Source organism: Abramis brama (assembly GCF_963993115.1).
Source record: "Abramis brama genome assembly, chromosome: 3".
NCBI classification, from domain to species: Eukaryota; Metazoa; Chordata; class Actinopteri; order Cypriniformes; family Leuciscidae; genus Abramis; species Abramis brama.
In genome coordinates, this window is record NC_139965.1 from 23,174,161 (window position 1) to 23,186,579 (window position 12,419).

General features: G+C 38.2%; 1 protein-coding gene across 34 annotated transcripts in view; it reads left to right on the top strand.

Annotated features, from left to right (window-relative positions):
- Positions 1 to 12,419, top strand: part of sox6 (SRY-box transcription factor 6) — a 150,689-nt gene that overhangs the window by 70,758 nt on the left and 67,512 nt on the right. For all 34 annotated transcript variants that reach the window (XM_084109480.1, XM_084109494.1, XM_084109489.1 and 31 more), the window contains one exon: positions 3,250 to 3,339. In XM_084109480.1, the coding sequence (XP_083965606.1) occupies positions 3,250 to 3,339 (90 nt within the window). The remainder of the gene's footprint in view (positions 1 to 3,249; positions 3,340 to 12,419) is intronic.

Genomic DNA, 12,419 nt, shown 5'->3' on the forward strand with positions numbered 1-12,419 from the left:
TGACCCATACAATTTTTTGTTGGCTATTGCCACAAATATACCCGTGCGACTTAAGACTGGTTTTGTGATCCAGGGTCACAAATTGAGATTTGTACATCACATGAAAGCTGAATAAATAAGCTTTCCATTTATGTATGGTTTGTTAGGATATGGCAATATTTGGCCGAGATACAACTATTTGAAAATCTGGAATCTGAGGGTGCAGAAAATCGAAACATTGAGAAAATCTCATTTAAAGTTGTTCATTTATGTTGGCGATTGTGCTGCATTCACTCACAAAAATAAATGTTTTATGTATTTACGGTAGGAAATTTACAAAATATCTTCACGGATCATGATCTTTACTTAATATCCTAATGATTTTTGGCATAAAAGAAAAATCGATAATTTTGACCCGTACAATGTATTGTTGGCTATTGCCACAAATAAACCCGTGCGGTCCAGGGTCACAAATACTCAAAAACGTTAAAAAAAATCTTACTGACCACAAAGTTTTGAACAGTAGTGTACTTCATAATTGCAACATTTTTCCAACAATTGCAACTTTCTCACAATTGCTAATTGATATCTCACAAAGTGATTTAAATGTCTCAGTATGACTTTATATCTCACATTGTGATTTTTCTGGCGGAACATGCCTACATATGTATTTCTTTTTTTTAAGTAGTGAATAAGATAAAGCAGTGCTCACAATAATAGAGGCATAGCTGCAACATCAATTTTTATGGCATGAGATGAAGATCGCATCACACCACATTCATGAGTGTGATGATGTCACTCATTCGGAATGTTCTATGGCCTGGAGTACCTCAAGATACTGTATGACTACAATACACGCAGACACAAAGCACACACAACAGAATAGCCAAAGTCATTCCCATTCTCATGAATTGTGCCCTTTTGTTTGGCAAAGTGTGTTCACAAATGATCCATTGTGTGCACGAGTGGTTTAACTATGGCTTACGGTGCCGGAGGGCTGCCAGCGGCGTGGAAGAATGTCTGCTTTAGCCCCGTGCCCTTTAGCCTTTCACACAGGGAACAAACTTCTCTTCCTGTCCATGATGTCATCCAATGGCAACATGAGACCCGCAGCCCCTCTGCTCAGGGGTCATGGCCTGCAAAGAGCTCATCAGCTTGGATAAGGTAGAGATCTGTTCTTGATATATTAATACTGTCTCTCACTTTAAACTGTGCCTGATGTTTGAGTCTGTTGAACACTTCACCTGATTCCTCTTCTTTCTGTCCACTGCATTTGACTGGGTGTTTTTCTGTCCTGTGTGTGTGTGTGTGTGTGTGTGTGTGATTGTGCGGTGGGAACATGCTGACCCAGGCTGTGAGCTTCAAGCTCTTGCTGGTGAGCAGTGTGTTCTTTATCAATGACCTCGGGGCCGCAGCTCTGCGGATTCCAGCCATTCCTCCTCCTGATTCATTGTCTGCCAGACAAATGTTAATTGTTTTCATCATTGCCGGCTGTGCGGGGCCAGTCAAGCGGGCCCATCTCACCCTGTCTACCTTCCCTTTTAATGTCTTTCTTTGTGCGGCGTCTTGTTCTTATCACTCTCTCAGCCTCTCCGGTTGACCTTCAGCGGACAAGGGGTCACGTCCCACATTATCTACATATTATATGCTTGTTCATCTTTGTATTTCTCTCTGTATGTGCACGATTGAGAATTGAAGAAACTCCGTACCTGGCCTTTGAATACAAAAAAATAAATAAATTTAGTACCTTTCATAAAGAAGATCTTTTTACACTCTGAGGCAGAAAAAAATTCACCTGGACACTTTCACAGAATGTAGTTGACCTAACTTGAAAATATTGCATTATAGCATTTAATCTAGTTACCAACCACTGTGTTTATTATTTTAGAATTTAAATAATTTTTTTCTGACCTTTTGACATCACACATAGTACTCTTTATGAACTGAGCTGACACACTTTTCTACTGTAATGCACTCAGCTACTGATCTCAATAGAATTTCACTTTATTACCACGGTCCAGCCATCAGAACAGTTATCGTGTATCATGGCTGTTGAAAGCCAGGTGTGTGTAATATTCACTTTCCTGTGAAGTAGAAGGAATTTGTTTCTTTCATTTTGCTCAGCACATCGTTTGAATGGGAAGGTCCCAACCCCCTTTTCTTTCTTTCTTTCTTTCTTTCTTTCTTTCTTTCTTTCTTTCTTTCTTTCTTTCTTTCTTTCTTTCTTTCTTTCTTTCTTTCTTTCTTTCTTTCTTTCTTTCTTTCTTTCTTTCTTTCTTTCTTTCTTTCTTTCTTTGTCGCCTCTTTTTTTTCTATGAGCACAAATAGTTTTGTTGCTCAAGGTTTGTGGGTCATACCCAAAGCTATGGATTTGAGAGATTTTCAAGACACACTGCAGTATTTCAATTTTCAGTGCAGTATTTCAATGCACACTGCCATATAAATGCCTCTTTACTGCAGTTGTCTGTGCTATAAGTTCACTCAAACTGTGTTTGTGGTAATTCGATCTAATATGATTTGTAAGCATTTTAGCATTTTTTTGCATTTTTTTTAAATAGAGCAGTACTTTATAAATTGTATTTTTGTATTTATACTGTACCTGTGTTCATAGTTTGACCTTTTAACATTAAAGGTGCTGAATGTAACTATTTGACTGTACTAAAGCATAAAAATACCATATGTTTGCAGAGATGCTAAGTTCACATACTTGTTTCTCTGAAAAACAATGCTACAGCCAGTTATTTTACTTTAAAATATAGGTGTCTTTTGTATTTTACTTTAAATTCCGTGTCAGAATATCTGTTTTTGTTTTGGTCTCGCCCACTGCCAATTTACCCAATAGTTGCCAGTTGGTGGAAAACACAGCGTATTACAGCCATCGAAGCCAGCAAACAAACTAGGTCAGAGATCGCAGATTCTACCTGACCTAAAATACCTCGGCATAAAAAGCCAAGCCCACTCATCAACTTGCAAGTGTGAATATCTCCTCGCCTTCCATTGTCAATTGCGCTCGCTCCTGTTGCTTGTCCTTAATCTGGAAACCCGCGTTGCGCGTTGAGTCTGAGGAGGAGGGGCAGGGGAAACAACCCTCTCCAGTATTTTGAATTTGAACTGCAGTACCCATTTCAAACCGCTAGCTGTCAATCTTAACACTGCACCTTTAAATCTACTATGTGAGAAGCATAGAATACAGCCTGAAAGTTAAATGGTTTTACTTTCCTCGTTTGTATATGCATTCAGTTTAATTCTGAGATGTCGCCTGTGTTTCAGAATCCTCCTGCATGGAGAAACTCCTTTCTAAAGACTGGAAAGAAAAGATGGAGCGACTCAACACAGGCGAGCTGTTAGGAGAAATTAAAGGTAACGCTTACAAATGTGTTTCCATCAAATTAAGAAAGAATGGTGTGGTCCACGTGCCAGAATATGGCAGAAAAATATCAGAAAGCAACCTTTTCTGTTCACTCTTATCTTTCCTATCTCTATTTTAACCTCTTCCTTCTCAGCATGACTGTTAAATGAGTTCAATGTGCATTATGTCAGCTATATTTTGTTATTTATCTCCTGGAATGGAAATTAGACAGAATTCTGTGTATTCTGGTGAAATACATTTCTATAATGTTTGAACACGCATGCAAAGGTGGGCTTGATATAAACAGAGAAAAGGGGAGATGATTGCATGGGTGTGTTTGTATTGAAAGATAGTGCGGCCCATACACTGTTTTTACCCACTGAAGGTGTTCATGGGATATGCTTTTTGTTTTTTATTTTATTCCATGAGCAGGTCTTAGCACTGGCTGTTACAGAGACGTGTTTATGTAGCAGGAGACGGCACTGCACCGGTTCTCTGATAACACACTAGTTCTGCCCGGCTCCAGCCACACACTCCTCCCTCACTATCTCTAACTCTCTTTCTCTTCGCTTTCTCTGGCACACTTGGTTTTGCCGTTCATTCCTGCCGACACCAATCTGCCCCATATCCTCAGAGCTTTACATTGACTCTTGATTTACAATCACGTGTTTCAATAACAGCCTTTTTTGTTGGGTGAGGTGCAGGTGTCATAACGGTTAGAATATCCTCTATGTTATAACATCAGTATTTCAGGACGCTTTTATTGGAGAAGACGTTTAGGAGGCAGTTAATAGCTGGATTTAGATTGCAAGGGTAATAACATTGGAGAGAAGTGTTATTGTTTTTTGTTCCCTCGCTTAATGGTTAAGCCTCTTTTCCATCCCTGCACTGTTTAGAATTATGAAAAACGTTTGTCCTTGGTTTTAATTATTGGATTAGACCTACTCTCTGTGGTGTGTGGGTGGAGGAGGGGTGGAGGTGGGGGGAGAAGAGGGGAAAAAGAAACAGTCGCACATTCTAATAAGTGCATTCATTGGCAATAACCTTAATGAACCCCCAAATGTAAATCACATCTCAGTAAACCAGATTCATTGTACCTGTCCCTGTTATGTGGCACCGTAGATCAAAGTGCAGCGAAGAAAATGGCGAGGAAAGATTTAGCCTTTTGAAAGGAGATCTTTTTAAATTACAGGGTATTTTTCTGTTGGATAAATGGCATTGGGTGAGGTCATGTTTAAAAGGTATAAACAGGTAGAAGGCGTTGATGATACCCCACCAGTGGCCTCCGTCGTGATTTCCAGCGAGGCTGCGGGCGACTGTAGAGAAACAGACAGAATTACTTTTCATATCATACCGGCAGCCTAAGGTTTCTAATTAGCCTGCCATTTCATATGACTGTAGACATTTCAAAGGCCTCCTTTGTGCTCCCCCTTACAAAATGTCTCTCTCTGCGTTTGAAGTCGGCCTGATGTAAATACGGGCAATTAAAAAGGAAGCTCAGGGTTGGAGACACACACGGTCTGCTTAATTAATACACAAACAAAGGCACCAAGCTGTAAAAGGGAAAAAACACACAACTTATGATTAAGATCTAAAGTGTTATGATAAATCAGAGAGCGCATTAATAGTCGGGTTAAAAAATCAATACAAAGGCCACACGTTCCTCCAGCTTGAAATTAATGGAGGAGAGTGCTGGATAAAAGATGGCACGAGGATGAAAAGGAGGCTGTTGCCTGTTTGGCCTTGCTGTTTTTGCTCTCATATCTGAACCGATGGCATTGTGCATTCTACCCACATTTCTTTGTGCTATTGTCATCGCACTACAAAAACCCGCCTTTGATCTTTGTTCGATAAATAAATCGGCTGGGAATCACTGTCCCCGCCAAACTATGTTGGAACAAAATAAAGTTTCTCACTGCTTTTGAAATCTCCGCAGCTGTTCTTTAAAACCTTTACATATTTTCACCTTGTGAACCTGTCGAGACACTGCGCTGTGGTAAGAAAGAGTTTAGGAGGTGCAAAAGTAACTGATTGCCTTAGGGAATGAAGAACAATGGTGGAGAGAGAGTGGAAAAAACTGAAACTCTGAGAACACTTAGACTGTTTTCTAAAACACACTGACACGTCCGGACCTGCCCAACTCTGTTGCACAAAACAAGTAAACAAAGTCAAATACCAGATCTTTTTTTTTTTCAGTTTGGATGTTTCTTATATTTTAAGTAGTTTTTAAGCTCTGTTTATCTAAAAAAAACCTCAATTATATCTGGTTATTTGATGCATTAGTTTGAGAGGAAGGCCAGAATTGTTTTTGAGTGCTCTTAATTGTTGCCGAATACTATGTTTTCTTTAAGCCCCGTGTTGAAATCGGCACAGGGTTTAGGGGCAGCGGTAGCGGGTACAGGGCGTAAAAGGGAGTCAGCTACGGATCGCTTTTCACCCGCCGTCGCTGGAGCGCTGTGTTTGTTTTCATACCTGAGCTCAGCTGTCAATCAGGAGGAACGGTGAAGAGAGAGATGAGATCTACAAAACAAAACCACAAAGCAGGAGAAGCAGGATGTCTGGAGGACGTCCAAACCACAGCACTGCCTGTTTGATTGTTAGAGAGAGAGAGAGGGAGAGACATATACAGAGTAACACATCAGATATATGCAAGAGAGTTTTAATGACCAAATTTAATGCAAAGATGTGCTGCTGGTGCAATTTAAGACATTGTATTAGAAGCTTTGATTCACTTCAGCTACATTTAATTTTTCATACAATTAAAGACATTGGCACCCCTGCACCCCAGGTTCATTATTCTATGTGTTCCAGGAAATGTTGTAGTGGAATTTTAATTTGTCTTTGTCTTTTTAATGGATTTCATTAGTCAACCAGAGCTCCGCTCTTCTGCCGATGAGCCGTTTTGTTTCTTTCGCCTTGAACATTCAGATGTCCCTGACTGTTTAAAAAATGCGACGAAACAACTGGAAGTCAAAATGCACTCGGAAGAGCAGAGTATCCAAACGGAAACCAAAAAAAAAAGGACAGAAAATCAGAAATCTCAGCATTGTGTGACCGCGTGAAAGTGGTGACTATAGCTGCTATGTGAAAAAAGGGGTCCCTCGCTCTTTACCAAATCAATTTCTGAGTGTCGTCTACATGGTTGTGAAGAGAAAGTCCTGTGGCTGGCAGATAAGTAGAAGCTTTTTAAGAGAGCGGCAGGGCTGAGGGTGATTTCGATGTGACTCTTACCTGGCTTAGGCGCTCTTGGACAGAGAGCGGACTGTGAGGGTACAGAGCGCCGATTGTTCCAGCAGCTGGATTTACTTTTAAAACATGATTATTCAATTTAACGTCAGCTTTATTCTTAATGGCTCCAATAAAGGCAGAGAACCCATGCTAGTGTAGATACAGTATGTGATGTGACACTCAGGGATAAGCATGAATATCTTTTTTATCATTGCGGTGCACTTTTTAATGCATTGCTATTCCATTTAAAAAACACAAAATAATTATACATTAGATAGTAAGGAAAAATAATAATCATTATTTTATTAAAAAAATTAAATTTCATTCATTTTACTGTTTCATTCAGTTTCGTGGGATTTAAAAAAAAACATCCTCAGATAGAAATTATTTTATATTAATTGTTTGTATTCATTTATATATTTTATTTATATGTGTCATATATTTGTATTATATAAATGGATATTAATATGCTTTATATATTTCTTATAAATCTAAATATTAATATTCATTAATACACATTTTATGTAATTTAATTATTGTAGATTTATGTTGAGTTTGGTATATTGTATTGCACTTTAAGGAATTTATTTGAAAATAAAATTATAACTGACTTTACTTAAGTTTCTGCGATTTGAAACAAGATAGTGAAGATAGTGGGGGGAGAATAGGACAGAGAATTGTATTAAATATTGAGTGAACTTTTAAAAATACAAAACAAATATGAGATTGATTGTAATAAAATAGTTTAATCAGTGCACATTTTTAGTTCAAGTCTATTACTGAAATAATTGAGCATCTTTTGAAGTGAGGAAAAACAAAGCAAATTTCTGTCTGCTTACTGACAGTTGATCTGTACCAGATTTGAAACCGTTTTAGGCATTGTTTCTGACCGAGGGAGAGGAAACCTTCTCCCCCATCACAGCATCTGAAATATTCCTTCATCTCCCCCTTCCTCTAGTGGCACGCTCTGCATTTTTCTCTCCCTAACGCCTCAATAGTCAAACTGTTTGCCCTTATGTACCCAAGTGAAATATGAGCCACTGTAAATTATTATTCTTTGGGCCACATTTGCAAGATGAATGCGGGGAGAGCTGTGCTCCGTTTCTTTCCTAATGAATTGAGGAATTTAGCTTGTGGTGTTTGGCTGTAGAAAGGCACACCTTGTTTGCTGCCTCTCCTCGCATGGTGTTATTGAAAGTGCTTGTGAACAGGAGCGCGTTGAGGGGAAGACAGCCATCGAAGAAGCCCGACACACACACACACACACACACACACACACACACATGGTTCAGACCTGAGGAAAATCACTTCTCTGAACACTAAACCACAGGGCATGCATTTAAGCTTTCCTGCTAGGCAAATATTTTCATTTATTAGGTACATTCACAATGTCCTACACTGTTACAAGCTCTAGCTACAGTTGCTCAGAGGTGGTGAAACCCAATAATGCAATTATTCACAAATTAGAAACATCTTTGCGTGACGTGTGCCACTAGCAAACACAGGTTTAATTCTGTGTACTGCAGTGTTGGGATAGCTAATGTTTATCAGAGGACGGGTCGCAGAGCTAATGTTCTGCTCACGGCCGTGTAATGCTGTTTAAGAGCTGGCAGGGCCATGCCCGGGTCGCTTTAGCGCATGTCACGCTGGATTTCCGACTACAGTCGAGTCTCCGGACTCTGTCTCCACTCCTCCCCAAGCCCCAGGGTCCTAAGGGGATGTACATTGCTACTAATGAAATCTTTATGCACAGGCACACAAGCACAGAGAACAAACTAGGCCTTGAATGGTTGTTAGGTTTAATCAAGGTTTTTTATTCTCTCTAATGATGATAATAATAAAACAGGAAGAGGTCAAGGCATCTAAGTGAGTGATGAATGGGCGATTTTAAACGTGTGTGTTCAAGGACAGTTTCATTCTCAGCGGTGACCTCGACGTCGATAAACTCTGATAGGAGAAACATTAAAATGCACACCAGGAGCTCTCTGTCCCGCGTCTGTCTGTGTGTGTGTGTGTTATGTGGTCAGGTTGAGCTGTTATTTCGGTTGGACTCTTTAATGAAGAGGTTTGTGTGATGCTGAGGATGCTGGGAGAAGAGCGGGGCTCTTGCATTATCTTAATTACACTCGCGAGCATCGCTGCTGTCGTCATTAGATTATTAGTCTGCATTAAAGTGCCCCATGAACGTCAAGAACATGAAGTGTGTCTCTGTTTAAGAGCCACTCTGTTGACTTTTGGTGTCAATCTACACTGTTAGAAATGTCTGTAAATTACACAGTATTTAACTGTAAAATGAACAGTATTTTACTGTAGGACAGTTATACAGCATGTTACTGTATTTTAAAGTTACACTTTGGGAAATATCCCCTTGGCGCCACTAAAATACAGGGCAATTCCGCGCAAAACTGTCACATCCATAACGCCAACTAAATACCATGGCATTGTGTTGGCGTTATGGATGTGACAGTTTTGCGTGGAATTGCCCTACAGTATTTTTAATTTACTGTAAATCTAAATACAGTAAAAAAAAAAATGAGCGCGAAACCTGACCAATCACAGAAAAGCTTTCATTTCCGCTTGGAGAAAGAAGAAAACGAAGACACACAGATGCGAGAAGAACCAGTCAGATGCAAAGGTGTGTACAAATATTCCTTCTTTTACTTTACATATATTATATTTATGGTTTAACTAAAAAATAAATAAATAAATAAACGCTGCCACTTAACGGTGCGCAGTCACCTCACATTTATGCTGTGAAGAGAGCTAGAGAGAGTTGTGGTGACACTATGCAAACATTCATGTTTCTTTCTTTCCCTTTTCTGAACGTTTCACTGTCAAAATATGGACATTAACGGGTCTCTGCCTTGGGTTTGACCACGTCAGGAGCTGGTGAGTGAATGTGAACTGTTGGCCGAACAACAAAGCTTTTGTGGATTTAGTTTAAAGTCAGTCGTTTTTCCCCCGCTATTATCGCTTGCCGTTAACTGATTACCCCATAAATGCACGTCATGTATATAGTGCTAGAGTAAAACCCGCAATGTTCGTGTGCAAACACTGTGGCGTCTCTGTGGAGACATTATACGCCTTTATTAATCATGCTATTATGAATATTAATTAATAATATGCTTTATTTATCTGTGTGTGAGTGTCTCAAAATGGCTGTTTCATCTTTGGACCCTATACATTACCTTACAACCTATGAAACTTATTTAAACATAACATTACATTTTTTTTTTACAATGTTACTGATGTATAGATTAATATCTTACCCTCATGTTCTTTTTACATTTTGTATATTGTATACAAATTTGTATGTCATAAACATGTCATCTCTGTATGTTTTGCAAGAAAAAAAAAAGTAGACATTGAGCACTAAGCATGCCCCATCCGGGTTTGTCACTTATTGGGGTCCCCTGGAAATATTTCCATTGTGTTCTGTACCATTTGCAGCACATTTCTGTATTTGGTTGTGTTGTTAGACATTTTTACACATCAAATGATCAATTTTTTTCTGTTATGTAAAGGTTCATTGTGAGGATTAACCCTGACAACAGCAAGTGCTCCTCAAAGTTCCAGGTCAGCAGAAGAAGTGGGAAGATGGTGCAAAGGAAGGACTCTGGCCTGAACCCTCATGTTTCCTCCTTCATTAAGGAGTTTCTGGATTTCAGCTGGCAAAACTATTAAGCTACTCAGAGCAAATACATTCTACACAGGAGTTTTCTGAATTTGTACATTTTTAAGATTGTTCTTATGACTGAATCTGTTCATGAATTGTTTTAAAATGCTCTTAATATGAAACTTCTATGTATAAATGAAATGTTTTCAAGTTTTTGGAAAACTGAAAGTACAATCTGCAAGAAAATTAAAATGTTATTTCAAGTATTACAATTGAACAATTAAATCAATAAAAGAAGTTAACCAGTCTTTTGTTTCTTTTTATAGTTATTTACTAGTTTTTACTACTGAGACCTGTTGAAATACAATAATTTGTGCAGTTTTACAATAAATAGTAAAAGTGGACAACAAATTACAGTAAATTTCACAGTGTAAAGTAATATTTTTATTGTATTAAAATATATTACTGGAGAAAAGACCATAACGTGTTTTACAGTAAAAAATATATTATACTGCAAGTACATATTTACAGCAAGTTAAATGGTACTGTAAATATGAATACAGTATTTTTACTGTAAGTTTAATTTACAGTAAGTTACTGGCAAACTGCTGCCAGTAAGTTACTGTAATTTCTACAGGAAATTTTTTACAGTGTAGTGTTTTCGAGATGGGATGGGAAAAAATACAAATCCTTGTTGAGAGTGTGTAGTAAGATGTAATGGAGTGTATTTAATTTACATACTCAGAGTAGTATTCATAGTCTGCTATCACACAGACAGTATGTAAATGAAATGATGTAGAATTATCCAGAACAGATTTAAATACTGTGTTTTGGTTGCTAAGCTTCTGTGCAGGCTTGGCCATACATGCTAAAATGCACAGCTAATCACATTTAAATGCTCACAGTACTGTATCTCGTTTGGCACTAGTGTATATTGAGGACAAGACGTTCGCCCTTTTTTATAGCCTGGACAAGAGCTGTAAATTTGCATTATGCAAAATTTTAATGCAGCATTGAAAGGTTTTTTGAGTTGATGATTTGGGCTGCCATATGCTTACATGTGCTAGCAGGTCCTGGTGCATGCTAGTTAATGAAGTTTTATTGGCAGGATCAGCAGGGTTTCAATCCTCGCATGGGGCAGAAGGCTAGGTAAAACATCTGTTGGTCATACCATCTCAATTCAGGAGAAAGTGGAAAAAAAAACATTTTATTAATGCCATATTAGTCAATATGCTGCTTATCATTCAATAGCACAAATGTGATTAATTTTAAATGTTTGTTTAAATGTTGTTATTAATATTATCATTAAAAATATCATATTATATATTTGTGTATGTTATATTTTATTCATATTATTCTTTTAATTTCAGTTTATATTTTATAAATTATGTAATTATTAAGAGTAATTAATATTATATCAATTATTTATTGTAATATAGTATTATATTAGTATTTTTTTATTAAACATATATTTTAGGTATCAGTTGTTGTTTAATTGTTTGTGCTTTTATGCAGTTGTATTTATTTGCATGTTTACCATTGGGTCTTGTCTTTAGATGCAACAAGGTTCTGCAGTCTTAATAGTGATTTAACCGTGCTCACTTTGAGGTCACTGACAAAACAATCAAATATATTTTTTAATTCCCTTTTTGTCATCTTGATTTGATCTCTCTTATTTGGTATTGACATTGACAATGGAGACAGAGATTCTTCACATAAAAGGGGACCATAAATCGCAGTCCTTGTGTGTATGTATCGCTGGGCTAAAAATATATTTTTTTATTATTATTGGTTCAGATGAGAGAACATACCTTTTCACAGCCCCTTAGCTGCCAGCCATGTCAAGCACGCCAGCTATGCACAGCCCGCGTCCGGGCCCGGCTCGGGCACAATCGCTGCTTTTAGAGCCCTCTTAATTTACTTAGGATGGGCTCGCAGCATATGGGAGTATCCACAAAAGCCAACTGATGGAGAGACAAAGAAATTCCAGTATTCGGACATTAGGGGGGGAAAAAAGTCATTCAAATTTAGTCATAATGGTTCAGCTGTCCCATCCAAAGGAAGAGAAGAGAATAGAGAGTTTTTCCCTCTTTCGCCCCTTTTCTTTTTTTCCTCCTCTTTCTTCCTAGTGTGTGCCTGGATCTTTTATCTCTCTTATTCACTTGGGACTCTTCAAAGTAACAAGCTGCCCTCTCTTCCCTTGGTGCTGGACTTGGAACTCAAATTAGGGACTGCTTGATTAGAGGG